This window comes from Psammomys obesus, unplaced genomic scaffold, assembly GCF_907164565.1.
Source record: "Psammomys obesus unplaced genomic scaffold, mPsaObe1.curated_primary_1811, whole genome shotgun sequence".
Taxonomy (NCBI): Eukaryota; Metazoa; Chordata; class Mammalia; order Rodentia; family Muridae; genus Psammomys; species Psammomys obesus.
In genome coordinates, this window is record NW_026596134.1 from 959368 (window position 1) to 986387 (window position 27020).

Here is a 27020-nt window from a genome sequence, read left to right on the forward strand (position 1 = left end):
ACATATGCCCGAACACCTGATCCAGCCCTGAAAGTTGCTGCCCACAACAGCACAAGGAAGTCAGGGGCACTACTCAGGGCGCTGGGTGGGCACCCGGGGTCCCTAGTTTCCAGAACAGGACAGAGCTACTCAAAAAGTTTCATAGGAGAATTAGGCTCTGGAGAGCTCAGTGTTTCTCCAACACTTGGCTGGAGACCAGCAGAGGCTGAGGAAATGCCCTCGGCAAGGACTGCTAGGGAGGCAAACCTGGCAGGCCTGGCAGGCCCGGCAGGCCCGGCAGGCCATGAGGTTCCCACTCTGCAGAAGCATATCAGAGCTGATGCTGTCACAAACACCCAAGAGGTTCCGCTCCACTGTACCTGCTCCGAGTCCTGGGGGAAGATGGCATCAAAAGCAAACATCTTGGGGACTGGTGCTGTGGGGTTGTGCCGGAGGCCTGCACAGCCTGGAGGCCCAGCAGCGGGGTCATACAGAGTCACCTGCTTCTTCCGAGGGTCCACCTTTAGGAAGGATGTGGACTCGGCTGAGCGCTGGACTCCTTGTGCTGGCCAGATGCGCAGCATAACCTTTACCTGGGGGTTGGCAGAAACAGGCGCCTGAGCTCCGCCCTCCACCCAGCTGGCCAGTAATTACAGGGCAGGAGAGGCAAGCACGAGTCAGGACAGCAGGCCAGGTCTCAGCATGGGTCCTGCTCCCACAGGAATGCTGCCTGAGCGGATCCCACATGAGGTCAGCAGGGTAAAGAGAACATGAAGCTCAGGGTGGAGTAAGGCTGGTGGGATTCACAGCCAGGCAGCGAGGCAGGGAAGTAGAGGACAGTTAGCGGAGACAGGAGGGGGGACCCCTTAGGTCCCCAGGCATTTCTCCTTCAGGGACCGTTGTCCAGCTGCAGGCCAAAGGCCTCCACAGAAGGACTTGCACCCCAGGAACACAGTAGGCACACCTCTGAGATGAACAAATGAACAAACCACAGAAGGGCGAAGGGCCCCAGAGGGCTGGGAGGCTATGTGGAGAAACTCCAGGTGTGCTGTCTCTGCCCTGAACCACCTCAGGAGGCTAGGCTCTCAAAATTTCATGGAGAAGAAAGACTAGGATGGGAAAAAGGTGGAGGAAATTCTACAGGGATGAGACTCCATTCGGAAAAGAGGGAATCCTGAAATCTTACCTAACAAGCCTCAGCCTAGGGAAACTGAGGGTGGGAGAGGTGTGGAGAAGGAAGAGCTCTGCTATCGACTAGCCAGCCTGGGCCATGGCAGAAACACAAAGGAGATTCCAATGTGCCCTGCGCCTATGGGCAGGCCCTGAACCCTCAAAGAAAATACAATGAAGGATACGAGGATGCAAAGAAAACCACACTGCCAAAACCTATGTGGAGAATGGGTACCCCCGACAGGTACAGGCAAGCAGGAAGTGTGGAGCAGGAACCCCGAGTCAGGGCTCCCCTTTGCCTGGAGGCCACACCTTTCACTCTCCAATGAAATCTCCGACTTCTTCACATTGGTGTAAATCAAATTACCAGAGACTCATTTCAGAACCAATATTTTTCAAGGATTTCATTGTAAGTGACAGATACATAATGCTGCAAAATTGGTTTAGGGGGGCAGCCTGCCCAGGCTCCCTCCCAGTGGACAAGGGGCACATTGATATGCAGAGCCTCCCGTGGACTGCAGGGTCCCACCCTCTGGGGAGAGAGAGGAGCGTGGAAATACTGGGCTACTGCACTGCTCAGAACCTGGGCCCCATCAGGCAAGAATCGATTCTTTTATTCCCCAGTGACAGGAACAAAACGATTTCATTTCCAAACGCTGCAGCAATGCAGACGAAAATGTGCACTTCCAGGTAATTTTTGGCAATTTTTTTTTCTCCAGCGTGAACTCCTCACCACTTCAGGAGCCAAATGGACTCTGGAGATGTGAGAGGATGCCTAGTGGGGAGGAGAGGCCTTGAGAAGCCACGATTTGGCTCTGATGTCTCTTGAGCAGACACTAATCCTGAGTCCCCAGGCAGGGAGAGGATTGAGCAGGGCATCTCGGCCAGCCTGCCCCCCACTGCCCCCGTCCATTGTCTGCTGGAAAGAACCTGTCATTACCTCAGGGAAATGACAGGGTCTCTCAGGAGACAAGAGCATCCCTCACCCCCCAAATGTGCGGACATCACAAAGCGCACAAGCTGGGGGGAGGGGAAGCAGCACATTTTACATAAAAGCAAGGGCTCCCAGAGGTGGACCAGGGTGGGGAGGGGGAGGGGCCCGCTCAGCACCCAACACCAGAGATGTCTTTTTAATACCACAGTGTGATGAATTATCTTAAGTAGCACATTAATGTCAGACACTGAATGCAATCTAACTTCTTTTCTGTGGCAATATTAAACGCCTTTCAGGAGGCACTTCTGATGAGGTGACATTAGTGCTAATAACACCTACAGCCAGGGAGGGGTACGGATGTGTGGGGGAGCAGCAGCTGGTTAACAGGCTGGAGGCCAGGACACCTGGCCTCTGGGGAGGCCTGGATGGCCCAGGGTCAGCAGAAAGAAGGCTGACTGTCCTCCCTCAGGCGGCAAAGACCCAGCATCTGCAGAGTACAGACAGCAAAAGGCAGCTGCCATTCTGAGATTTTGTAGCTCCTTACCCCAACACTGTCCCCTGCAACACACCACAGCCCCTGAGGAAGAGAAGCCAGGTGAGCAGACAGGTGAAGTGACCAGGCTGGTCCTAAGCCCAGTACCATAGCCACACAGCCAGAACAGTGACAGAACCACCTGTCTGTCCTAGAGCCGTGGTGGATAGAGAGGACACGGGATGTTCTAATCAGTCAGGCCTAGGTACAATCTCCCTCCCTCCCTCCCTCCCTCCCTCCCTCCCTCCCTCCCTCCCTCTCTCACTGGACAATGCTGAAGCCTCCTCTATTAAACAATGTCAATGTGAAAGGTGGGGGCAGGCAAGGACCGGCAGGCACAGGTAGTGGGGGTCGGGAACACCCCTCTTCCCAACAGAGTAGGGCACAGAGGCAGGTCCGGCTACTTGCCCCCAAGAACTATAAGGGTCCTAAAAGGTGGCAGGCTGCCTTTGCCCTGATCACACCCTATCCACCCAGGCTGAACAACTGTATATACACAGACTTTCACCCTTCACAGATCAGCCCAGCACACCTCAGACAGCTGGGCTGCCCAACTAAACCCAACAAGCATTACAGTGGCCAGGGGCCAGGAGCAGAGGTTACTGGTTGAGGTCCACACAGCTAGGGCTGGGTTCAGAACTGAGAGGCTTTCTGGGCCAACTCTATAAAACTCCTGGGCCTGGCCACAGCACTACTAGCCACACAGAACAAGTATGTAGCTCCCATGGCAACTGTCTGCAATCAACTACAGGCTAGTCTATTTCCCATACTCCACCCCGTCAGGGGCCACCTCCAGCAGACTGCCTTGAGGAAACCATGGGGTGGGGCCCCATCCCATGGGAAGGGTGGAGCCAGGAGGCCTGGCTTCCAGCCACCAATTAAGGTCCTGAGAGGAAGCAGAGGGCAATGGAAGCTGCCTACAAGGCTAAAAGGGTGCACAGTGAAGTCAGCTGGGCCCAAAGGGGCCCCAGGCCCTCCCCCTCGCCCGCAGCTGCCCATTTGGGCAGCCTTGTCTGGAGAGTTCTTCCTTCCTTGGGGGCTCTGCCGCAGGAGGAGGCCTCCCTTCAGGAAGGAAGGCCCGCCAAAACACGGCTTCCTCTCTGGTACCTATTTAGGGTTTTACTCCCGCTAGTCAGTGCCGACCATGTGTGTGGGACACAAGCACGCAGGGCTGGTGCCAAGTCAGGGAATGGCTGCACCGGGCAAGATTGAGAGGCAGGATTGAGAAGGCCCAACTCCAGACATAACTCAGGGCGCCTGGGAGGCGACATCACCCTTGGAGCAGGCAGAGGTTCAGGGAAAAACACAGGCCAGAGGTCAGGACCTCACCTCCCCACAATGGTTAAGAGTCCACCCTAAGGGCACAGGGCCCACCTCACCCAGGCACCTGCATAATCCTAACACAGGAGAACCCCATTAAGCCTGGGGTACTGGGACTTCTCCCTCAGAGAGGTACCAACACAGGAACCAATCAAAACTCATGGGGAACACTCCGGAGCCAAGCAGCTTGTTCCATCACCACACAGGGTTCTCGCCCTTTCCAGACCTCAGTTTCCCCACCTGAAAGCCCTCTGGCTAGGCTGCCTGGATACCCTGATTGGGGAAAGCTGAGGAGTCCCATCCCTTCTCCTTGCCCAGCCCTACTCAAGGCAATGTCCAGTGGGAATAAAGCAAGAGCAAGGCCCTCTAGAGCAGCTCCCACACAGAGCTGCACCACAGGGCTGTCCTGGAACACAGCCCTGGGACCCGAGGACAAGCTTCTTCTTGTCATTTCCCACAGCCCCAGATCCACAGGCTCCCCATCTTTAGCTCTGCCAGATGTCCTGATATGACCCTGGAGAAAAGAGTGGGGCCCTCCATCTCCCACCTCATATCAGATACCACCCGACCTCAGGCGGGGTCTACCTTTCCGAAGCTGCTGGGGTTTTCCTTGGCCTTGGAGGCAGCCCTGAGCAGGCAGGGGGGCACCGGGGGCGGCCACAGCTGTAGAGTGCCACTGAAGTCTGTGGGGTAGGTGGACGTGCCGCGAGTGGTGGGCGCAGGTGGCGGGTGATGCTTCTTGCGCTTGGAGGCCAGGCTGAGCTTCTGGGCAGCCCTGGGGAAGAGAGGCAGGGTACTCAGAGCATCCCCATGTCTCTCGGTCACTGTGTCTATGTCAGTATCAGGCTGCCCACCCTCAGACTCCATCACACACGGTGAGCCATTCTGAGGAAACAGCCAGGCATTCCTAAAGTTGCATGGCCTGAACTTCATTGTTCTAAGTGGGGTCCCAGGCTGGAGTCACAGCCAGGACAAGGAACACATAGTTGGTGTAGTCACAGGACTGCATTCTGCTTTGTGCTGAATGCACAAAGTCTTCACCCAGTCTTCATCCCTAGCCCTCCACACCTTTCTTCAAGCTGACCCTTTTCTGGGGATACATCACAAAGGTCAGGCATCTGTCCTGGGATGGACTTTCCTGCAGCCCCCAGACCCCCGTAACAGTTGGCCCCCTCCCCCGCAATACATGGTCCCCTGGCAAGCCCTGTAGCCAATTCAAAGGCTCCTACCTTGCCTGTGAACCATGAGAGCCACACGCTCAACACACACTCCAGTACAGGGACCCAAGAATATCGCTAGTATAAATACCCACCATAGAGACATTGACTGGGCCACTCTCCCTACGCCTGTCACCACTTTCCAGAGGAGAAGACCTGGGTGGGGGCAGGTGACCAGGACAAGAAGCTATCTAACAGTTCCACCTCTCCTCAACACCCCTAAATGCCCCAGCTCCTTCTCCCCAAGGCAGGCCTCCCAAGCCATTTTTAACTCCTCAGGAGGATCCAACATGCAAGAGCCCAGAGCCTGGGGCCCTCCCTGGCACCTCCCACCACGTTGCCGGTGCTCTGGTAACTCCTCTCATCTTTAATAGGAGTTGTCTTTCAAGAGGCCCCAGGGACAGCTTCCTTCTAGTGAGGCGTCATCACAGAAAATAAAAGTAATCTACGGCACATGGTGGAGTCCTTAGCAGAGCCGCCTCGGCACTTGTGTGCAGCAGAGAGGGCAAAGCAGTGAGCGTCAGTCTCCTGCCCAGCAAGGCCCTGGGCCCCCAAACCCGGGTTCTCGGGCAGTGCTGGTACCTGCCCCCTGGGGTGCACTTAAACCTCACACTGTGCCCTAAGCGTTTGCCTAGTACCTGCCTGAGCCTGTGTTTGCCAAGCTCAAATGAGCCTTGTAAGGAAGTGTTTGTCAGCCTCTCGGCCCCTTCCCAGAAGAAGCAACACAGCAAACCATGGGCAAGAGAGGTAACCACTGTCGCCTACCACACTGTGTGCACTGAAAAGTAAAAGGTCAGGGCAAGAAGGGTCCCTGAGCTACAACCCAAACTGTATTACTGAGGGGATCAGAAGGCATGGGCAGTGGCCGCAAGGGGCCACAGCAGACAGAGCCACGCTGTCCTGGCATCAACTCAGGGTCTCTTCATGCCTCCTGCCTCCTTATCTGGCCTCCCCACTCCAGATCCCACCCCAGCAGCCTCCTGAGGAAAAACCCTCAGTCCTGCCTCAGAAAGCACTGTCATCTCCAGGTACACTAAGGGCAGGGCAGTCACGACCCCCTTGCCTGGCACCACCCAGGGCTGAGGCCTAATGTAAGAGCTATGCTACTCCAGCTGGACAGAAAGGGGCCCAGTGATGCTGGGCAGGACAAGGCGGCTTCCTAGAGTAGCGTTCTTGCCTGAAAGTAGCTACAGAGAAAACTTCTTCCCAGGGCTTGGGGACAGGGTAGTACGTTAGGGCTGCTGAGTATGTACCCTGGCTGGAGGGTGTGGTCAGAGCCCCTCAAGGTGCCTACACTGATCAGCAGACAGCAGAGGCCAAGGCACGTCCACTCAGGGCCAGCTCTTCCAGCTGTGTCTTGCCTTCTATAGGTCAGTCAGGGCCAGAGTACAACCTTTAAAGAAGGCTATGGAGGCCACCCAGACCTCAAAGTATGTGAAGGCCAGAGGAGGACCAAGACTGCTAGAGAAGCAATGGGGTAGAGAACAGAGGCAGGGACAAGATGAGGGCTAAGAGCAAGGCCATCTTTGGACTATAGACAACCCAGCCCTTGGTAGCCCTCTCAGAGTCCAGAGGCCACAGCATAGGCATCAGCTGACCCAACTACCTCCCTAGCCAGCTCCTGGGTCTGATCTGACTTGCAGCACCGGTGGGGTGGGAGCCAGCAGGCTCAGGCCCCAGGTTCCCACAAAGCACAACTCACAGCAGGTCCCTGACCGATGACCCCAGACAGTTACCTTCTCTTTCATGAAAATGTAATGTCCATTAACCTCCCAAGACTTCCAGGCTTTGGCTTGCAAGAGCTTTAGGGAGTCCCTGAGGCCTGGGCTGCTCGTGAGGACCCAAGTTTGGTAAAGGGCTAAGCAGCAAGGACACAGGAAACATACCATGCCTAGGACCGCAAAGGCCACCACGCTGTTAGGGAGTAGCAGCCCCGGGGCAACGGGGCATGCAAGGAGAAGCGGGCAAATCTGAGCTGTCTGTCCCTGATGGGAAAACTTAAAAAGGTAGGAGCTTCCAAACAGCTCTCTCACCCTCAGGAGACACCACCAAACAGCCTTCCAGATGCCCCAAGGTAGACCCCAGCCCTAAGCCTCCTGCTTGATGGAACCGCTCTCCCTGAGACTTCCGCAGAGACATCAGCTAAGCCAAGCCCAAGCTCACAGGAAGCCCAGCACACAGCTGAGTTAAGGATGTGAATGACCCAGTTTGTGAATACCAGCTTCAGCGGCAACCCCGGATCCATCATCTCTCTGGTCACTGAGTCATGAGAACTGAAATAATATACTTTTCCCCTTTTCATGAAGAACAGGAAGGTTCTTTAGAGGCAGTCGGGCTTCAACACTGAGATCTCAGAACAGAGATCTCCACAGAGGCCAGGAAGAAGCGCCATGCTTCCCTACCCCACTAAATTCTAGGTACTAGGGATAACCCATATTTACCAAGGGCAGAAGGACAGCTAGGGAGGTGCACAGGGCTAACGGGAGCGTTATAGAGAGGGGAGGTTCACAGCAGACAGAGGGTTCAGAACATGGCTATCAAGGTCATGGCAGCCCCCACAGGGTGTGACCTCAAACTTCTGACTGGGGACGCATACCCAGTCAGTGCCTAACTGCTGAGGTCTGGCTGAGGAGATGTAACTCCTCCCCTGGGCTCTCTCGGGCACCCTTGGAACTATGGTGTACTTCGCTGTAGACACGGCCAATAGAAGTGGCTAAGGAAAGCTTGAACTGGCTGTTCAGCCTGGGAAAACTCAGGGGAAGTGGCAGGGCCCACACTCCCCTCAGGAGGATGACCTGCTGAACGCGCCCCGCTCTGTGTGTACATCCTAGATGTCAGCTGTCCTCCCCCCTGTGAAACCCAACCCCAGAGCCCGAGAGGGCAGTTCTCTGATCTGGCCTCCAGTCAAGGCCAACCTCACAGACTCAAGACTCACCCCCTCTCCGGCTGTGTAACCTCCCAAGGGCAGGGTGGGCAAGGGTCACGCTAACCTTCCACGTTCAGAGGGTGAAGGAACGGCGCCTGCTCAAAATGAGCCAAGGGCTGCGGGAAGCAGCCAAAGCTCTCCTGCCTCCTGGTGCACTCTGGGAGAACCCCTGCTTTAACCACAATGCCAGGCAGTGCTTGCATAGTTTCAAAGCTCGCTGGGGTGAGCCTCCCACCAGCAATCTCAGCCCTGCTGGGCACCATCTGCAAAAACACCTACCTTCAACCTGACCCTCAGCAGCACACACACACACACACACACACACACACACACACACACACACACACACACCTTAGGAAACCTGCCTCCAGCCCCCACCTAAGTCCACTTGTTTCTTCGTTTCTATGGTAACTTTCCAAGGTCAGGGTGTTACTCAGGCAGAGAAGCCTCCATAGCCTGGGATAAGACAAAAGGCAGCCAGCACCTGCTGCCTGCTGCCAGGCAGGGTGGCTAATGAGTCAGGGGGAGGGGGCCACACATGCCACACACCCCATGCCAAGACTCTCCTCAGGCACCAGGGGCCTCAGAATCAGGGTGCTGGGTGGTATCCAGACTCAGGACCAGTGGCCACGTAAACGCTTTTCGAAAGCTCTGAGCATTTTGAAACCAAATACCACTCGAGGGATGTAGCTGCCTCACAGGCCACCGAATCCTCCAGGCAAAGGCCCTTGAGATCAGACCTGAGGAGGATATGCACACAGCCAGCTCTCTGCCCCTCATGCCCAGCCCCCTAGACGCCACCCTGACTGCTGCTGGCAAGTGGAGGCGCCCATGCAGGCTGGAAAGGACTCCTACGTGTCCCCATCTGGAAGGTCCTAGACAGGTTCTCTGCACCTAATTGGGGTGGTGGCTGAGGCCACATCAGTCACCACAGAGCGGTGCAGCACTGCAGAGCAGCATTCATCAGCCAGCGCTGACAATGCCCTAATCACATGCCCCGTCACGCCCCCATCAGGCCCTGCAGTCCCCCCGGACCAGGGCTGATAAGACAGCCTCTGCACACCGCCCAGCACGACACAGACAAGCTTATCAGCGCCCATGAGGGCTGTTAATGGGACAGTGACCCCCAGCTGGCTGCCATTACCTCTCATTATGGCGATTACATCCTGTAATCCCTGTCCTCAGGCTGCTGGGTGAGGGTAGGAAGCCAGCCTTGGGTCGGAAGAACCAAAGGCTTTGCCTTGGGGCAGGGAACTGCTCCCCCACTCATCCACTGGCTATAATCAGAGGGTGGGGAGATGGGAGGAGGTTGTCCTGTTTCCACCTCCCACCCTGACATATATTACTCCCTCTGGCCAGATCACCATGACCATGACACCTTATATCGTCAAGCTAGGCATCCTGGAGGGAAGGGGCCACAGCCCTGAGCTCTCAGCCTGAGACAGGCACCCTTAAAAAGTGCCCTGGGAGGCCAGGCAGGGTTCTCAGAGTCGCCAATCTTTGACTGACTGAGCCACATTTCTTCCGAGAATAGGCCACAGGCCACCAGGGACCAAGCACTCAGGGCCTCCTCCGTTCCCCAACAACACACCACGGCTTGTCTGACCCCAGAGGATGTACCTTATAAAGAAAGAGGCTGCCGCAGATGGGCCTGTGGAGCCCCCCGTTGAGGTGCCTGGGGCCGGGGTAACCAGGGCTGAAGTACAAGCTCCTCGGCCCCACGCCTTAGACATACGCTCAGCACTTGCTGTCGGGGGACAGTCTCGGACGGTGTCGGCCACAGCCACAGCAGCTACAGCCGCCTCAGCCTGGAGGAAGGAGAAAGCCACATAAGGAAGGGGCAGGTGACAGAGGGACACCCACCACCCCAGGGTGAGTACCCTTATGACCTCTAAACCCTCCCCGAAACACACGCGCACGCACGCGCACACACACACACTTACAAAATCCTGCCTTTGTGTCTGGAAAATCACAGCTGGGAAACTGGGACCCTGCCAACAAGGTCTAGCCTCCAAGGCAATCTGCAAGGACCCATGTCCCCTGCTCAGGGCATGTGACAAGTCTACCCCAGCCTCCAGCCATGGGAGAAAAGGCAGAACCAAACAGGGACTGGCTCTACAGACCTCCTCAAATTCTATAGTGACCACAGCGGTCAGGCAGACAGACCTCTGCCCCTCTGGGCCCATCCCTGGGCCACCTGGGAGTACCCAGAGGTACAATTATACAAGACACCACAATAAATATTTGGCCTGAGTGCTAATTGTCCCCCATGTGATAACGTATGACACTCCACTGTCTGAAATACAACTCTGGCATTTCCAACTAATTAGCTAAAATAAATTCTAGAAAGGGAGAGGCCTCAGCACGGAGCACAGATATAATTAAGCGCTCCCCGGACAGCCTCCACATGGTGTTTACCTGCCCCTTGGGCTCTGGGGGTGGAGGGGACTCATGCCCTAGCAAAGAAGGACAGGCAGCTGGCTTCTTCCTAGAAAGCCCCAGGCCCCTCAACCTCCAATACACCCTTCCCACTCAGCCCAACCCAACCAATATGGCCTGTGTCCCAGCTGGAGGCTGGGATGCCCACGCTGAGAGGACACGGGCCTGGTCTAGCGATCTTGGGCTGAGCTCTATATTCCCAGGGTCTCTCAAAGAATGTAGCACTGAGACCCAAGTGTTGTACCTCGGTAGAACAAGCCACCTCGTACCCAGAGACCACACTAACGTAGGGCAGTTACTCCCCTCACAGGGAAGGCCTCACCTTGCTCAGCCCCTGAAAGACCCTAGCTTCTAACCCCCAGTTGAGAGTTGGAACAGACTCTCTGCCAATACAAGTCCCAAGCCCAGCCCAAGCCTTGAGCCAGTGCCAGCCAGGCACCATCCGAGTCCCCAGTGGCATCCGCCACCCCAGGGAAAGGTTCTAGCTGAAAAGGACAGACCTGGAAGAGCTTACCAGACACTGCACCAAACAGCTCACCAGCCACGTGCACATAGGTGTACAGGACAACACTCCTAGACACGCCTCAGATCAGAACCCAGCCTGGCCAGTCCCTACTTTTCCCGGCCACTCCCTCACTCAGACACTTTTGTACCACTTAGCGTGAAAGGCTGAACTGCCCAGCCGGGAAGAGTGGAACAGCAAAGACTCAAAGTTTAAGCTGTAAGGTTGACAGCTGTGGTCTGAGTTCTCTGGAGCAGCCTGATTTGGCTGAACACTGACTGGACCCAGCAGCCAGAGCCCTGGGACAGGCCTGGGGAAGAGGGGTGTGCAGCCATGGTCCCCCAGTAGCTAGAGTTAGCTCAGCAGTCTGTGATGGCAGCGCTGGAAGTCTAGGCCCCGGGTCCCAGAACACCTGGCCTGAGTGCCAGATACTGAGGACTGAAGCAGCAGGAGTCACAGGGGGCCAGAGTTGCTACCCTGTACCCCACATGGTCCTTCTACCCACTCCCATAGGCCCAGCCACCCCGGGCATCTCCAGAGGCACCAGAGCCCTCAGCCGGCTGACCCACCTGAGCCGCTGGTCCTCCCCACACTGACCTGTCTCAGGAGTCCCGCACGTGACTTGGTTCCACCGTCCCACCAGCTGCCATGACACGGCTCTGTCCATCGGGACGGCCACTGCCAATTCCTGCCAGAAGCAGAGCCCGGACATGCCAAAAGAAGCCGTCCCAAAGCGAGTGCAGAGCAGTGGTGGTGTGGGCAGAGGGAGGGGACCACGACACGGGGAGGGGGCAGGTGGACGGCCAAACAGAAAGTGTGATGGAGGCACACAGCAGCAACGAAAGGAAAAGCGTGGAGAGAGGAGAGCGTGAGGCCAGCACAGGCCAAGAGGCAGCGAGCAGAGCCCTGACTGCACGAGCTCACAGCCTGATCGAGCACCCACACGGAGGCGAGACACTGCAGAACCCATCTAAGCAGAGTCTGCCAGCGTCAGCTGACCTCTACCAGAAACACAGACCAGCCCACCTCAGCAGCCCCCCAGGCCTGACCTCTGCATCTATGAGGTTCTGGCACGGGAAGGACAGTGCCCTCTAGGACTCCCTGCCTCATAAATATTCTGCTAGGTGCTACCGTGAGGGGACTGAGCAGCAACCAGGAGGCTCGAGGCTGTCCTTGAGACAAGTGTATATACCCGAGGGGGTAGCATCAGAGAATGTTAGATCCTCAGTGAGTCCTGCTTGCCTGTCCCCTCCTCTGGCCTCGTCGCCCAGAGGCCTCCGGGGCCTGGCACAGGATGGGGAGGCCTATACTATATCTTCAGGACATTGTCCCCACCCACATCACAGAAGCATTGTCCCTGGGGCTCCACATGAAAGAGGAGGCCATCTCACCAACCCCCACTACATGGGTGGATAATGGAGGCCTGAACATGGGTGTCAGCGACAAGTGAGGAAGGGTGAGTGGAGAGCCAGGCTATAGCACAAACAAGAACGGGTTTCTTGACCCCCACGAGGCTGGCACTGGGGAGACCACACGGGTGGGTGCTCCTCATCGGACCCAGCAACAGTGTCTCTCACTTTCAGTCTAGACCACTGGTTCTCAACCCTAAAGCTCCGGCTCTTTAATACAGTTCCTCATGTTGTGGTGACCCCCAACGAAAACATTATTTGTTGTTACTTCACATCTATAGTTCTGCTGCTGTTATGAAACACGATGCAAATATCTGCTATGCAGTGGTCTCGAGACTCCTGTGAAAGGAGTTTTTGGCCCTCTCAAGGGGTCGTGACCCACAGGTGGAGAACCACTGTTCTGGACCGGGCCCCTGGGAGCTTCAGAGCAACGAATGATGGACACTCCACTGGCAAAACAAGGAAAGGGCCATCTCTGATCAAGAGTTTAAGAGAGCCAGGCCCTCACAGGACTCCCTGGTGGGAGAGGACACTTGGAGGGCATCCTTCACCCTACAAATATCATTGTGTGCTCCATGGGGCAGGCTTCTGCCACCCGAAGACAGCCTGTCATGGCTATCTCCTCCAAGTGAGGAGAAGACCCAAATGAGGTGTGGGTGTGGCCTGGGTTAAAGCTGTGTAGGCCAAAAGCTTCTGGCTAAGGGAGCAATTGTACCACAGTCGCATCCAGGTGGAGGGACCATGGCAGCTCTCAGCACCTGGGATGCTCCAGGCCTGACTCTGGCTCCAGAGGGTCCCTGCAGACACAGGCCACACCATCCCCTCCAAGGCCAGCTCTCCAGCCACAGCCAGCCACTTTCCCAGCTGACCCCAGCCAAGATGAAAGTGCTCAGGGGGCCCAGACCTGGCTGTCCGCTCCTCGCCCCAGTATGATGGACGCCAGCCTGTCTGACTCGCCTGTGGGAACCAACGTACCTAATCAACCCTCTCAGGCCACTGGCCATTTGTGACAGTTCCGCAACGCATCTCTCCAGAAGTGATTAATACCAGAGCGCCCAGGCCACACTTGATCATCAGCGATCGACGCCCTGCTTCAGGGGACACTGCCTCTTCTGTAGCCTAAAGTTCTATTTATGGTTCTAATAATCTCCCTATTGATTGCCAGGAATGTTCTCTAATTATAAATCCATTCTCACCTTTCCCAAACACGATCGATGTGCACATGAAATGAGGAGCAAGAGCCTTAAGTGCCCACATTTTATGGCATGTAGGCCACGGTCAGGCTTGCCTAACTAAATGCCAATGACCCTCCAGCATCTTCCACAGCCCCCATCACCACCCCAAAGCATGAAGACCACAGATCCTCTGCTATCTGTGTTCAATGTCTGCTCAGACCTAAGCGTATGGCCTGTCAATCAGAGGAGCCACACGGGCCACTTTGGACCAGTGCCTTAGGTCTGAGCACATCACTGAGGCTCCCGTTGGGGTCCAGATCAATGTCTCCTCCTCTAGGAATTACTTAATCCACCTGAACAGTCAGTCACATCTGCACCCTACCCCTGGGTTCTGTTCCTCATTCCTCAGACAGCCCAACTGTTGGGTTAAAGCCTCAGGAGGACAGAGCAGCTGGCCTCCCTTCAGTAACGTGAGGGGAAGAGTGTGGGGCCATGATTAGGATGGCACTCCAACCCCAAAAAGAGATGGCCTCAACAAACCAGCCCCTGAGCAAACCCCAGGGAGCAGCTCCAGCTCAGGCAGCATCCTCAGCACGAGTCAGTCACATCCAGCCGTCAAGTTTCGCCCACCTCAGAGAGGCCTGCAGCCAGAAAACGGGAGGAGCCTTCCTTACACGGGACCCCGTTGTAGCGGGCCCTGACAATACCATGCTACAAGGCACCCAGACATGGTCAGGAGCCCAAAAGGGAGCCGGTGGCCTCTGCCTATCAACCTGAAATGCCACTCGACACACAGACCGAGGGTAAGAGAGGCTATCAGCCCACATCAGGGACTCTGCAAACTCCTCAAGCCTGCATGGCTGGCTGCTGTGTGCCTGGAATGCATACCTGAAACTTTATGATTCCCTGGAAACACCCACAGATCCTCTGCCATCTGCATTCCAGGAAGCAACTTGGAGGGTGCGGGGGCTTCCCCACCCCCCGCCACGATCCACAACAGTCTGTCCCTGCCCCGATGCACCTCCCCTCCTCCTGCCTCTTGGCACATCTATTTATACCTTCTCTGCCCAGAGCAGCCCTCCCACTATGGTCACTGGGGGAACCAGGCCAACAGTGCAAAGTACGCTGCTCTCCCTGATGGGCACTGTGGGCCCTCAGACCAAGTCCTCGACACGCGGATGGCTGCGCCTTCAGCATGGCGTCCCTGGAGAACGGGCTGAATCAAGCAGGGCTCACGGAGAGTGCTGGCTGTGCCCTCGTGGTGTCAGGCCCTCCTGGGGCCCAGTCACAGAGAGTCTCTTATTCTCCCTAAATCCAAACCCTGCCTTCCAGCACCCAAGGAAACCTCTAGGCCAGCAGCACCACTCTCTTAACCCCCACCCAGGGACACTGTGAACCAGGTGGAGAACTGGGAACATAGGATAGTGGAGAGACTTCAAGAGAGATGCTGAGAAGCACTCAGGCAACGCCCCAGACAACCAATCCTGGCCAGGGACTTCAGAGCTGGATTAAGGGAGCCAGGACCTCGCAGGGCTTCCCGGTAGGAGGTCATCCTTCAACCTAAATGTCAATGCCAGCAACTTCGGATCTCAATTCACACTCCAGGCTCTGCCTTCTGCCCGTGAAGCAAGTCTATGCCACCCGATCTATGCCCCTGAGGACAGCCCGCCATAGCAGCATCTCAAGCTGAGATAAGGGTCACCCCAGGAGTCCTTGGGTTCCTCCATCAGCCCAGAGCATCACAGATGGCCTAAGAAGCAATGCTAGCCAAAACATCCCTGCCTTCCCTGGGGTTGCAGCAGGCCCCACCAACACCATGCTACACGTGGTCAGGAGCCCAAAAGGGATCCAGTAACCCACCTAGCCAGAACACTCACCAGGCAGGTGGGCGGCAAGAAGCTGTTGACCCTTGAGAGGCTCCACACACCCTCCAGGCACTGCTGGGCCTGGATGGTGACAGTACTCAACGCTCCCCCAAGGCCCGCTGGTGCTACAGACACCTGGACGCTGGGGCCAGGTGGCCACGCTGTTGCCTTCCTCCTGTCAGGCCCCACAGGGGGCTGCCTCCCTGTGAGGCCCACAGGCCCGGGGGGGTCCCTGGGGCTGGGAGCCACAAGGCCTCCTCGGGAAGCATCGGGGTCCTCGTGGCTAGCGGGGGTCTGTAACAGGCGCAGCGCCTCCCGAGTGAGCTGGTGCAGGTGCGTGGTGCAGACGTCGCAGCGACTCTCCGCGTCAGGGCGGCACGCCGGCTGAACCCCAGACGCCGGGAGCTTGTCAAGGAGCAGGGTGGAGAGGCAAGGATCCTGGGGACAGCAAGGGACAGCATCAGTGCTCAGGTACACGGAGGGCCCACCAGCCCAGCTCCTGCCGTAGCCAGAGCAACACCATTCTTAACATTATTATGGCCCAAACTATCTCATCCGCCATGAGCCCAGCAGGAAGATAATTATCAGAGTTAATAGCGAGGCTCCCTGTGCCCTTGACAGCCACCCACCTCCCACCAGCATTAGCCACGCTAGTTCACGGCTAACAAGACGCATTTGTAGCTCCCTGACAACCAGCTTGTGGGTAAGGGCACTGGTCCAGGGTCTGGCAGGAGGCTGGCGAGAAGTGGCCTCCGGGGCTCCCTTCCGTAGCTTTCTCTCTTGGGGGAGCTCAGACCCTATCCCAGTCTTTGCAGTTTCCGGCCAGCCCTGACAGAGCCTGGATACTACCATGAAGCAGAATACTGCAGCGGATGGATCTCTTGGCAAAGTCCTCGGAATGAATGTGGCCATCTCTGCCCCTCACAGCAGCTGGGATGGCATGTCCTGAGTGAGGAGTAACCAGGGGCCTCAGGCCAGGAGACAAGTGTCCAGCCATGGGAAGCTCCCAGAAGCCTCAAAGCAGGCTGTGCTCAAGAGGGTAAGATTCCCAACCAGAGGGAGGACAACACCCCCCAGAGGGACGCAGCACCCTCTAAGTGGGCACACCACCCACAGAGAGACTGAGGGTGGGATAGGCTCAGAGTGAACTCACTAGAAGCAAGACACTCACCCTGAACCGATTCTCCTGCTCTCCTGGGCCAGCCTGGAGGATTATAGCCCCTTAGACAAACATAGCCAGGTCCAGCTACAGCTGTCAGCGTTGGTGGTCCACTCCACCAGGTCCAGCCTCATCCTCTGTCTGCCCGGTTTCAGGCAGTTCCTTACACGAAGCTGGCCATTAGCCCTCAGGTCCCAAGGGCTTTCTCACAATGCCTGACTCCAATACAGCAGCTTCCCCCATACACCCATTTCTCAGACTAGGAGGCTGAGGCCAGCCACCCCACAAAGGTGTCTCATTTACCCCAGAAATGCAGGCTCCCTCAGTGTGCCCAGGGGCTAGCCACACTCAAAGCGCTGGAGGCTGTGGCCAAGGCAGCCAGTACAGTGAGAGGCAGGGACCTACCATAACTAACGGCTTGCTTCCTTGGTCCCATTTCTACTCAGAGCCCAAGGCAGATGAAAGCGTGACCCCGGCCAGGCCCAGCACCACAGCTGCCTGATTTATGGAACACTCCGTGAATTCTGGGTGGTTTCCAGGCTGAGAAACGCATGGCAGACCAGGTCCCCATTAGCCGATGCCCCTGAAATTCAGCAGGCTAAGCATACAGAGAGCCCTGCAGGGGCAAGAGAGGCCCCCAGAAATGGCCCAGGGTCAAGGTCAGGGTACAATGATCCCAGCAACCAGCCGGCCCCAGGCTGAGGTAGCCAGGCAGGCCTGTTTCCAGCCCAGCTCTCATGCACTAATTTTCCACTCAGCAGGAGGTTGCAAAAGGAAGGAAGTATGGCCTGTCGCAGCCATCAGCTCTGCCTGAAGGGGGATGCCCAGCCCTAGCCCTGGCCTGGAATCCAGTCAGCCACCCTGTGTTCTGGGACCTCTGAACAGGCCTGGAGGCTGCTGCCTGTCTCAGGGGCCACAGCCTCTGAAATAATCCCTGTTCACCCCCACAGCAGGAGGCAAGAAGGAAAGCTGGGACTGGGCAGAGGGGAGGAGAACACCCTAGTCCCACCAACACAGCTAGGCAGAGCAGGAGAGGAGCCTGGCTGGCCATCGAGAGCAAAAGTCCATCCAGGTGTTGGACACGGGGAGATGGGGTAGATCATCATGCCCAGGTCCCCACTGGGAAGGTGGTCACAGGTCATTTGCTCAACTGTGCAGTTGGCACCAGGCATTTTGGACAAGGGGCCTTCCTCCCAACAGCTGCCCTGCACCCAGGCCCTGCTGGACAAGCCTCTAATGGGCCAGAACCCTTGGCCAAGACCCAGGCTGGGGACAAGCACCTCTGGTACAAGTGGCCAAGTCAGTGTTTTTGGTCCCCTCACCACCCGACTCCCAGGGAAAGAAAGAAACTGATAGTTGGGCCTGGCTAAAACCCAGGGCCACCTTTCCAGGCCTTGTCCCACAACAGCAGAGGAGCAGCCTGGTGGGGTGACAAGCTGCTCAAACACAGGAGGCTGCAGTTGGGAGAGGAACATGGCGCACAGCACTGAGGTCCACTGCAGAACCACTGTGTTGGGTAGCTGGGTCATTCGGAACCACAGAGACCCAAGAGCAACTTGTCTTTGGGATCAGCTGGAAGACTAGAGGAGACTGAGCAGAACCCAGCTTCCCATAGTATAGTCAGGACTCAGAGGGGACACCCCACACACACACACACACACACACACACACACACACACACACACACAGGCACGACGCGCACACCTGCTGTTCCAGGAAGGCCCTCGGACCAGACAAAGGCCTTACAGCAAGCCACCACATTCCCCTGCCCTGCCCCCTCAGCCACCAGCAAAGCCTGCTCGCTTGAACTTCCTTTAACTGTAAGAAGCTCAGCACACAACAGGGGTGGAGGGGGGTCCAGGAGGAACCATCAGGACCCTCCCTGCCGCGACCAGCTTCCTTTCCCAGCCACCTCTGTAGCTCATGGCATCCAGGAGCCCAAGCCCGCAGGGGTTCTGGCCCAGGGTCAGGATCTTAACTCAGAATCCCAGCCACTGGGTCTGTTACCTCTGAAACCCATTGCTTTCACATAGACAGTAATTACTCCACTGCAAAATATTACTTTTAATTTCCGCTTTATGGTCTAATTAAACAGATATTTTACTTGTGCTTTGGAAAGTATTTTTCTTAATTTGATTCAATTTAGCACTGTGCACAACCCACCCATCACTCGGTGGGTTTTAGGGCGCCTCCCGTTAAAAATAATGACTTTTCCAGTTTTCATTTTCTTTCTGGGGCCTGTAAGTTGCTTTAAGTAATCCTTCCATTTTCTCCTGGGGGAAGGAAAGATGGGTGCCCTGGATCCAGGGCTGGTCCAGCTTCTCCTGGGAGTCTGGGAAAACACAGACTGGAACCTCCCAGCTAGGGGAGTTTGGAAGAGCCTGCTCCCAGTTCCCATCACACAATCGGGTGCTTAGTTTGCTCTCTGTGAGCCCTGCCAATCATCCATCTCTGCCAGGGGCATCCCAGCACCCATGGCAGGGCCAATGAGAAGCCAAAGAGGCCTATAGTGCCTACATGCCAGACACCCAGGCATCTCCCCACCACACAAGTACAAAGGAGTGGGCAGGCAAGTATGAGCATCCTGTGATTGCCATGCCAGCCACCTCAACCTGCCTTCCTTCCCAAACAAAGCATTCTGGGCCATGACCCTGTATAGCAACTGTTTCCGGAGTTGACAACATGTCCAGGAAGGGACTCCCAGCGGCCTGCTGTCGAGGACATTCCTATGTCTCGTGCAGCCTGGCAGGGTGGTCCAGGGCTCAATTTTCCAGCCTGGAAACTGACAGGCACACCCAGGCTGCCCCAATACCCCCACCCTACCAGGCACCTCACTAGAGGGCTGGGCTCTCCATCTTATCAGCCTGTAGTCCAGCCCACCCAGCACCGACTGGCACACCACCCGTAGCCCTGTGCCAGGAGCAGCCCAGCTGGAAGACCGAGGACAGACCTACTCATTGAGAGTCTCCCCCTCAATAGCCACCCTGTTCTCCACAAGGTGCCCCAGCTAGAGACCTGGGGGCACTGACACCCTCAGCTGTGGGACACAGCAGCTAATCAGGACCCCACCTGAAGGGGCATACAATATACTCCAAGTCAGAGTCCTGGGCATTCATCCTACAGCACAGGCTATGGTCACTAGACAAAGCACAAAGCCCTGTGTGCCTCAGTTTCCCTACCAGACCCTGCGGCAACAAAGCATCCCCTGAGGCTGTAACAGGCTCACACTGCCAGAGTGGGGTACATCACCTCCTGAAGCTGGGCCAGGGAGGGGCTTGCTGGTGCCTCGGAGACAGCTGAGCACCAAAGAAGAGGAACCTCACCAGTAACCAGCTGGAAAGGAGTGAGTGCAGAATCTGAACCTAGCCCATGGGCAGATTCCTAGAGACTACAGCACACAGGTAGCCACAGATGGGCCACACCCAATGCCACCCTCAAACAGGGGCTGCCTGAGAGTCCTGGACTCGGTTGTGGGGACATTCCTGGCCTACAGCTCACCAAAACCCAAAGCCCAGCCACAGCCCTAGGGCCCGAGTGCAGCTCTGTCCACAGCACCCTGAAGAACTACCACCTTACCGGTTCCAACCCTCTCTGCCACCTGTGACCGTCTCTGCATAAGCTCCAGGCACACCTGTCTCATAGCTTTGATGCCCGGGCTCTGGTTAACCCCACACCTTACCTACTGTTTTGATTCCAACCTGCAGATGCCGCAGGCCTTACCTGCCCAGAGCTGCCCTCCAGGCCCTCGGCACTCTGCCCAAGGACTCAGACTTTGAAGGAGAAGGCAGGTGAGGGGCTCAGACAGCTTCCATCTTGTCTCTTACTACATAGGAAAAGTGGCCTATGTGTCTGCACGCTCAGAGGTCTTTATTCCACATGCCAGTCCCAACCTCCAGGAGTCTGGCTAGGGTGCTCTGGCCATTCCACCTTTCCAGCTTGTACCTGGAAGCTCTTTTCCCCACCAGGTCTTAGGGTGCCTATAGAAAAGGAGGGGTCCTGACCCTATAAGAGATGCCCACCCATAGCATCAAGCCCAGCCCATCTGACAACCCCCTCCTTGCCCACCCATCACCCTACAGAAGTGGGGTGACAGGCAGGCTAAGCCCCTGCTATCACCCAGAATCCTACACCTGCCACTTGACAAAGTCTGGCCTCTCCACCTCTATCTCTGTAGATGAGCACCTTGTCTGACCGCCACCAAGAAATTACCTCCTTAGTAAGGCATACCCCAGGCCACAAGCCTGGGCAGAAGAGCTGAAGCTCCAACTCTTAGGTCATCATCCCCCAGGCCTCACCTTTCTACCAGGCCTTTCTACCTCCTGGCTGGCCACCTTTTAAGCACAAACCCCACACCTCACCCTACCTCTGCCTGTGCCTATCAGGTTTCTGGGTCTGGGGATCAGACCTCCCTCTTGTGGGAGCAGGCTGGGGGAAGAGGATAGGCAGACAAGAGCAAGACAGGCCTTACGGTTGTACTAAAAACAAAAACACTGAGCTGGCTTACAGACAGTCTCTGGGGTTCCACATAGGCTGAGCCTATGAAACGGACAGGAAGGAATCCACGGCTGCTGGGGTCATGAGCTGGGTCATGAGCTGGGCCAACAGGATGGAGAGGAGCACACCCAGCAGTCCAGGCCCCTGAGCACCAGGTCCAATGTGCCACGCTCCACCCGGAAACAGGCGGCAGCCCAGGCTGACCCTGCTGCCGGAGTCAGAGGTCAAAGCAGGCATCCATCTAAGTCCAGACATGGCCGGCAACAGGCCTGGCCCTAGGCCATACAGGACTATAAATCCACCAGCACAGTGACCTGTGAGGACTGCCTGCCCACCTCCATCCCAAGCAGGATGCTACCACAGGGCAGGAACAAGACAAGGCTGAGGACTGCTCACAGGACACCAGATGCCCAACAAACAGCCTCAGGCTTCCTGACCAGAGGTTCATATTTGAAAGATGCTATCCCGGAGGATACAGTGTAATCGACCGCGAAGCCACCGCAACTAGACACAGCAAGGGTTCTAAAAGAGACAGATGGAAAAACTGAGGCCTCTGGCTCCTGCCACAGGTTCCTACCCTTGCCCACTGCTCACTCCAGTGGGAAGGGGAGACTGAACTCAGCAGTGGCAGAGGCTAGACCACCCACCTGGCTGCTAGCAGGAATCCACAGGGCCAGGCCAGTCTCACCCACCTGCCCTGCACTGCTCAAGTTCCCCATTCTGTAAGCCAAACAAACAGCAAAGCTAGGCCAGGGCGCGCTCCGCTTCGAGATCCTGCTTACTACTCAGGGCCTTGAGCACAAAGCCTGGGTGGTAGCCTCCAGGAGCTTCAGTGTAAACTAAAAACAAAGCAACGTGACTAAGACAGTCCAGCGTGCACACACAGGAACGAGCACTTCCCTTAGGAGAACAGTCCTATGAGGTTATTGACCAGAGCTGAACAGAGCTGCTGCGAGTTTCCTGGCAGGTAAAAGTAAGAGAGAAGTAAACCTTCGTTGCTCTTTAAGACAAGGACCAGCTCCCCTGACCGCCAGGACCCCAGAGGGAGGTTTTGGAAACCCTACCTACTCTAAACCATCGCAAGGCCCTTCAGTTTGACTGAGCCGCTCAAAGTGCATGGGACTTCTCCAGCCTCCCTGCCCTCATGCTGCCTCCTCCCACGTGAAGCAGCAAGTTCTTGCCTAGCTTCATGTATGACAGGCAGCCTTCCTGACACGTACACACACACACCTCAACACATGAAGTATGTACTAGGCACCCCAGGTATGCACAACAGCCACTCTAACACTGCCCCAGCAGAAGTTCAAAGGGCAAAGAATCACACCCTTAGCCTAAGTCCCTCCCCAAGTGGCTCCCCCACACCAAATGCCGGAAACCCCAGGCTGGCAAAACAGGTAAGATGGACACTGTAAAGAGACCTATTCATTCACGCACACTGATTGACAGGACACACGAGGAACTGGGAGGTCAATCCACGGAACTGCGGAAGCTGGAGGGTAAGGCTGGGGCTCCCAGGGTCCTCCTGGTCCCACTTGGACCCTGCAGTAGCCTGGATCCCTGAGCACCTCCAGTGCAATCCCTGGAATAGATACTCCCTGCTGAGTCACCTCAGCCCCTGCCAGGCAGCCCCAGGGAGCCCCAGCCCCTCTCACACCTCCCCTAGCTGACACCTGGGCTCAGCTGGGAAACAGTGCTGACGCCAGGGCCCCACCCTGCAAGGCCCTAGGCACACACTGGGCCTGGCTCCAGATGTCAAGGAAGGTGGCAGCCCAGGAGTGGGGCTGGTGCTAAGTATCCCAGAGAACAACCTCCAGTCAGAGGAAGCAGCCTGTCCTGATCACCAGGGCCACAGCCTGTTGTGAGGAAAACAGTCTTTCCTCCCCCCAGTCACAATGCAATCAGAGCAGGGGGCTATGCAGTCAGGGCATGCACGCCCCTGCCTTGCCACAGGGTTATTGTAGGTGACACGGTGAGACAGGGCCAAGACGTGCCCATAAACGGTGACATGACGAAGTTAGCACATTCCAAGCCACTGAGGCCAGGGAGGACAGGAAGGATCAGCCCTGACCCTCCAGGGCTGCCTCCTGTGGGTGTCGAGGCTCCAGAATCAGGACAACGCCTCCTGGGCTGCACGGCAATGGGAGCTACGGACGGACTGGCACCCCAGACTCTGGCAGCCTTCTCCACTGCTACACTCGGGCAGGCAGAGGCCAAAGCAAAAAAAACAAGGGTGTCAGGTGGCACTAGGATGAAATCGGCTGGATGAGCAGGAGCTCTCTGCAAGACCTAAATGAGAGTCAATCATTTTCCCATTGGGGAATCATCAATTCAGCTACAGTATTGACAGTCTGAAAGAATGTCACTGGCCCGGGAGAAGTCACCACCTCTGAGTACCTCTCTGGGCCTCACCTAGGATGGCCCCTCAGCCACCTACAAAGACATCCTTTATAGGAGGGAAGGGTCACCGTCCTCTGGGGACCGTCACCTTCAGGGACACACAGACAGGATCCAGCCTTCAGGGAGGCCACCCGTGAGGTATGAGAAGAACGGCCGGTCGTTCAGTTGTTTAACAAGCATTTCCGCCTGCCCTGGAAGAGCTACTGCTAGAGCGTGGCACCACGGACTGGGACAGAGACGAAGGAAGGGTCTGCCGGAACCGTGTGGCCACTTCCCTGCAGCAGATGTAGACACAGAAAAGATGGGGGCTCAGAGGACAGCAGAAGAAAGAAAGGCCTGGGCTTTGGCTCTCAGGGTGGAAAGCCCTCTGCTACAAGCTGCAAGTGACCTCACAGACAGGATACCTGAGGGACCACGGCAAGGTGATGGCCGTGTGGGCTCCAATTACAGCATCCAAATGCCATGGTTACCCAAAGACCCAGAATGAAGGTGCTCCCCCGGCCACAGAACCAGAGCTCACCAATACTGCTGTATACACACATGAGGTAGGCGAAGAGTGACTAGTGTGGCAGAGGAGGAGGTTTAGCCAAGAGCCCTCATAGACCCTGCCGGAGTATAACTGTCTGCTGGCAGAAGGTGGGCCAGAAACTAATGCCAACAAGCCTGTCATCGGCAAAGGATGCCACCAGGCTGCCCCCTTGGCCCAACACCTCCCTCTAATGCTGAGGTTAGACAGGGACCCCCAAGCCAAGGACTCTAACCATGTGGCCAGGCTCCCAGATTCAACCTCCAACCAGCAGTGAGAGCCTAGCAGGCATCCTGCCTGCTCTAAGGGCCACAGCGATAGAGGTGAGGTTCAGGTAGACGACCCTCTGTGCTGTCCTTCTGGGAGAGTTCCTATTCCCATGACCAAAACTAAGAAGTAGCTCCAACAGGGGCCCTCGCTCTTAGAGCTTAGCACTAAGTTCTTAGCACCGCCTTGGCCTTGGAGAACCAGAGCCCTTCCACGAACGATGACCACGGGGTCCCCATCTGTCCCCCAGTAGGCTCCCTCCCACCTAAAAAGGAGACCCTGGTGTGTGTGCATGCACACACCGTGGTTAGCCTCGGGCTACGACTGCAGTTCCCTATGAACTCTGAAAAGGGCCTGGCCCACACTGTAACACAATGGCACACGCAGAAATCCTGGGCTGCGGGTTCAGAACCTGTACTGCGGGACATTCCATTCTTTTCTGACGAGAAGCGAATGGCAGAGCCTCCCTATCCTGAGCACAGCACCCCACAGATTAGACAGTATTCCCAGAACAGGCCACCCACCCTGTGTGGCTCAAAGCCACGCAAAGCCCTGGCCAGGCTAGGACAAGTGAGCCCTAACTGGTAGCATGGAGGAGCAGCTCACATCCAAAGCCACACTCACGAAGCTGAAGAGGGTCAGCAGCATGTACAGGAGGAGGCCACAGACCTCTAGACCTCTACTGACAGCCCTCGGCGCCACCAGCCCACTGCTGGGACTGCAGCTTTCCTAAGGCTTCCATCTACCAGCGGCCAGTCAGCCCCTGGGGCCTGGGCTGCCGCACGGGGCAAAGCCCTCTCGGAGGGTAGGGAGCCAGCCCAGCTCCTGTGTCAGCTTGCTCCCTGAAGGGCCTCAGGAGCATGTCCCAAGGGCCCTCTCTGGGATCCTCAAGGCTTCCTGGTGTTTTCAAGGCTAAGATCCAGGCTCTCCGGGCTCAGCAACAGCTGGCTACCACTGGCAAAAGCCAAACAACAGCCATGGTCAGGCACACCCCACACAGGCCCACAGATCCAGCTCCTGGCCTGAGAGGCTGTTAATATACCCACCACAGACAATGCCAGGGGGGCTGGAGAGGTGCCCAGGGCAGACCCACCTGACCGGCATCCTCCACACTTGACCTGGCCCAGAGAGAACTCAGGTTCTCATCCTAACCACAGCACTGCCTAGAAGGCTGTATCTGGACTGCGTAAGGATTGCGGGCACTTCCCAAGGACTCCTCCACCAAGGCTGAAGGTCACAAGCAGCTTCCTGTGGAGACCCCCACACCCCTGCCCTGCACACTTCCAGGGACCATTGTTCCCTAGAACAATGCTGCTGCTCTTTACATGCCTGGCAAGACTGGCCGGAAAGCCCAGTGGGCTCCTCTCCCATTAGCACTTGCCAACCAGGCTACAGCCTGGGAAACCAAGAGCCTACCCACATAGTCACACCCACATAGAAGGCCTAGGCCCGAGAGGCGGCGATCCAGGGGAGGACAGGCCCACGACAGACACTGCGCAAGTGTGGGGCAAGGACCCCCAGATGCAGAAGGGGGCCCACTCTCCCACCTTTTGTGCCCTCCAAGCTCTGCCCTGAGTGAAGTCTCGGTCTTCCCCGTTTCTAATCCTCCCAAACACAAACTAGCTCCAGCTGTGGGACATCTGTGGCTAGGAAAGATATTTACCCAACCCCCTCTGACACGCATCTGGCCCCCTAGGGTGAAGGGCACCAATACACAATCTTGCAAGCTCGGAAGGTAGACACAGCAAGAGGAGCAACGTTGAACCCGCCACACTCCAAACCCTAACCCCAGCCCAAGTACCAGCTCTTCCCTGTCTCAGGCATGGCTTGAAGAGGGGTCACTTACTCGGAGGGGAGTCCCGGGCCCGCTGACCAACTTCCACGCCTGTCGTTTGAGTTCCACGAGCTTTGTGTGGCAGTGGCGGCACCAACCGCCCCCGCCGGCCGAGTGGCCCTGCTCTGCGCTGGCCCCAGCGCCTTCCGGAGCAGGGCGGCTGCTGCTGCATGGGTCTTGGTCCAGCCCGGCGGGCAGCCTCTTGCGCGGGGATACCTCCAGCGGCTGGGGCTCTGGTGCCGGACCGCACTCAGCCACCTGCAGAGGTTGGAGGAGAAGGGACAGTAAGCCCAAGTCTTCCGGCTATGCCACTGCAGGACTCCACGCGGCCGACTCCAGGCCCGGGCCGTCACGCCCCTAAAGCCACGCTCTCGCAAAAGTTAGGGCGCTTGGTGCAACGCCAGAGGTCCCTGGCGAAGAAGCTGGAGCCCGGCGCTCGTGCCCCGCCGCGCTCCGCTACAGGCCCCACCCCTAGAGGGCGCCGCACACCCCGGTAGCATCCTTGTGGTCCGGGGCTCTGAACCCGGTGCCACTGGCCCCTGCCGCCCGCTCCGGTAGCCGGGCCTTGCGTACCGCGGGCTGCACCGCACACAGGGAGGCGCCGCGGCCGACCATGGCCCGGACGCAGGGAGGGCTGCGTTGGTTCTCGAGGCGCGGCGGCTACGTGATCCGGCCCGGAGGCACCCCCATGGCCAGGCCTACTGCCCTGAAGTTGGCTGCGCTGGCGAGCGGAGGAGACCGCGTTGCAGACGCGACCGGCTAGCTCCGGGACAGGCTGGGCGGGGGCGGAGGCGGGCCAAGGCTTGTAGGGAGAGGGAAGGGGGCGGGACGCCAGAGCACCGCCCCCACCCTGAGCAGAGCAAGGTGGGCGGGGG

General features: G+C 57.2%; 1 protein-coding gene across 1 annotated transcript in view; it reads right to left on the minus strand.

The window, feature by feature from the left end:
- Nucleotides 1-26760, minus strand: part of Kif26a (kinesin family member 26A) — a 34164-nt gene extending 7404 nt beyond the window's left edge. The window contains exons 1-6 of the mRNA XM_055593249.1: nucleotides 26719-26760; nucleotides 26158-26403; nucleotides 15481-15906; nucleotides 9699-9886; nucleotides 4521-4710; nucleotides 360-572 (exon numbers count right to left, since the gene is read on the minus strand). Of these exons, the coding sequence (XP_055449224.1) occupies nucleotides 360-572; nucleotides 4521-4710; nucleotides 9699-9886; nucleotides 15481-15906; nucleotides 26158-26403; nucleotides 26719-26760 (1305 nt within the window). The remainder of the gene's footprint in view (nucleotides 1-359; nucleotides 573-4520; nucleotides 4711-9698; nucleotides 9887-15480; nucleotides 15907-26157; nucleotides 26404-26718) is intronic.
- Between the last annotated feature and the right edge of the window lie 260 nt (nucleotides 26761-27020).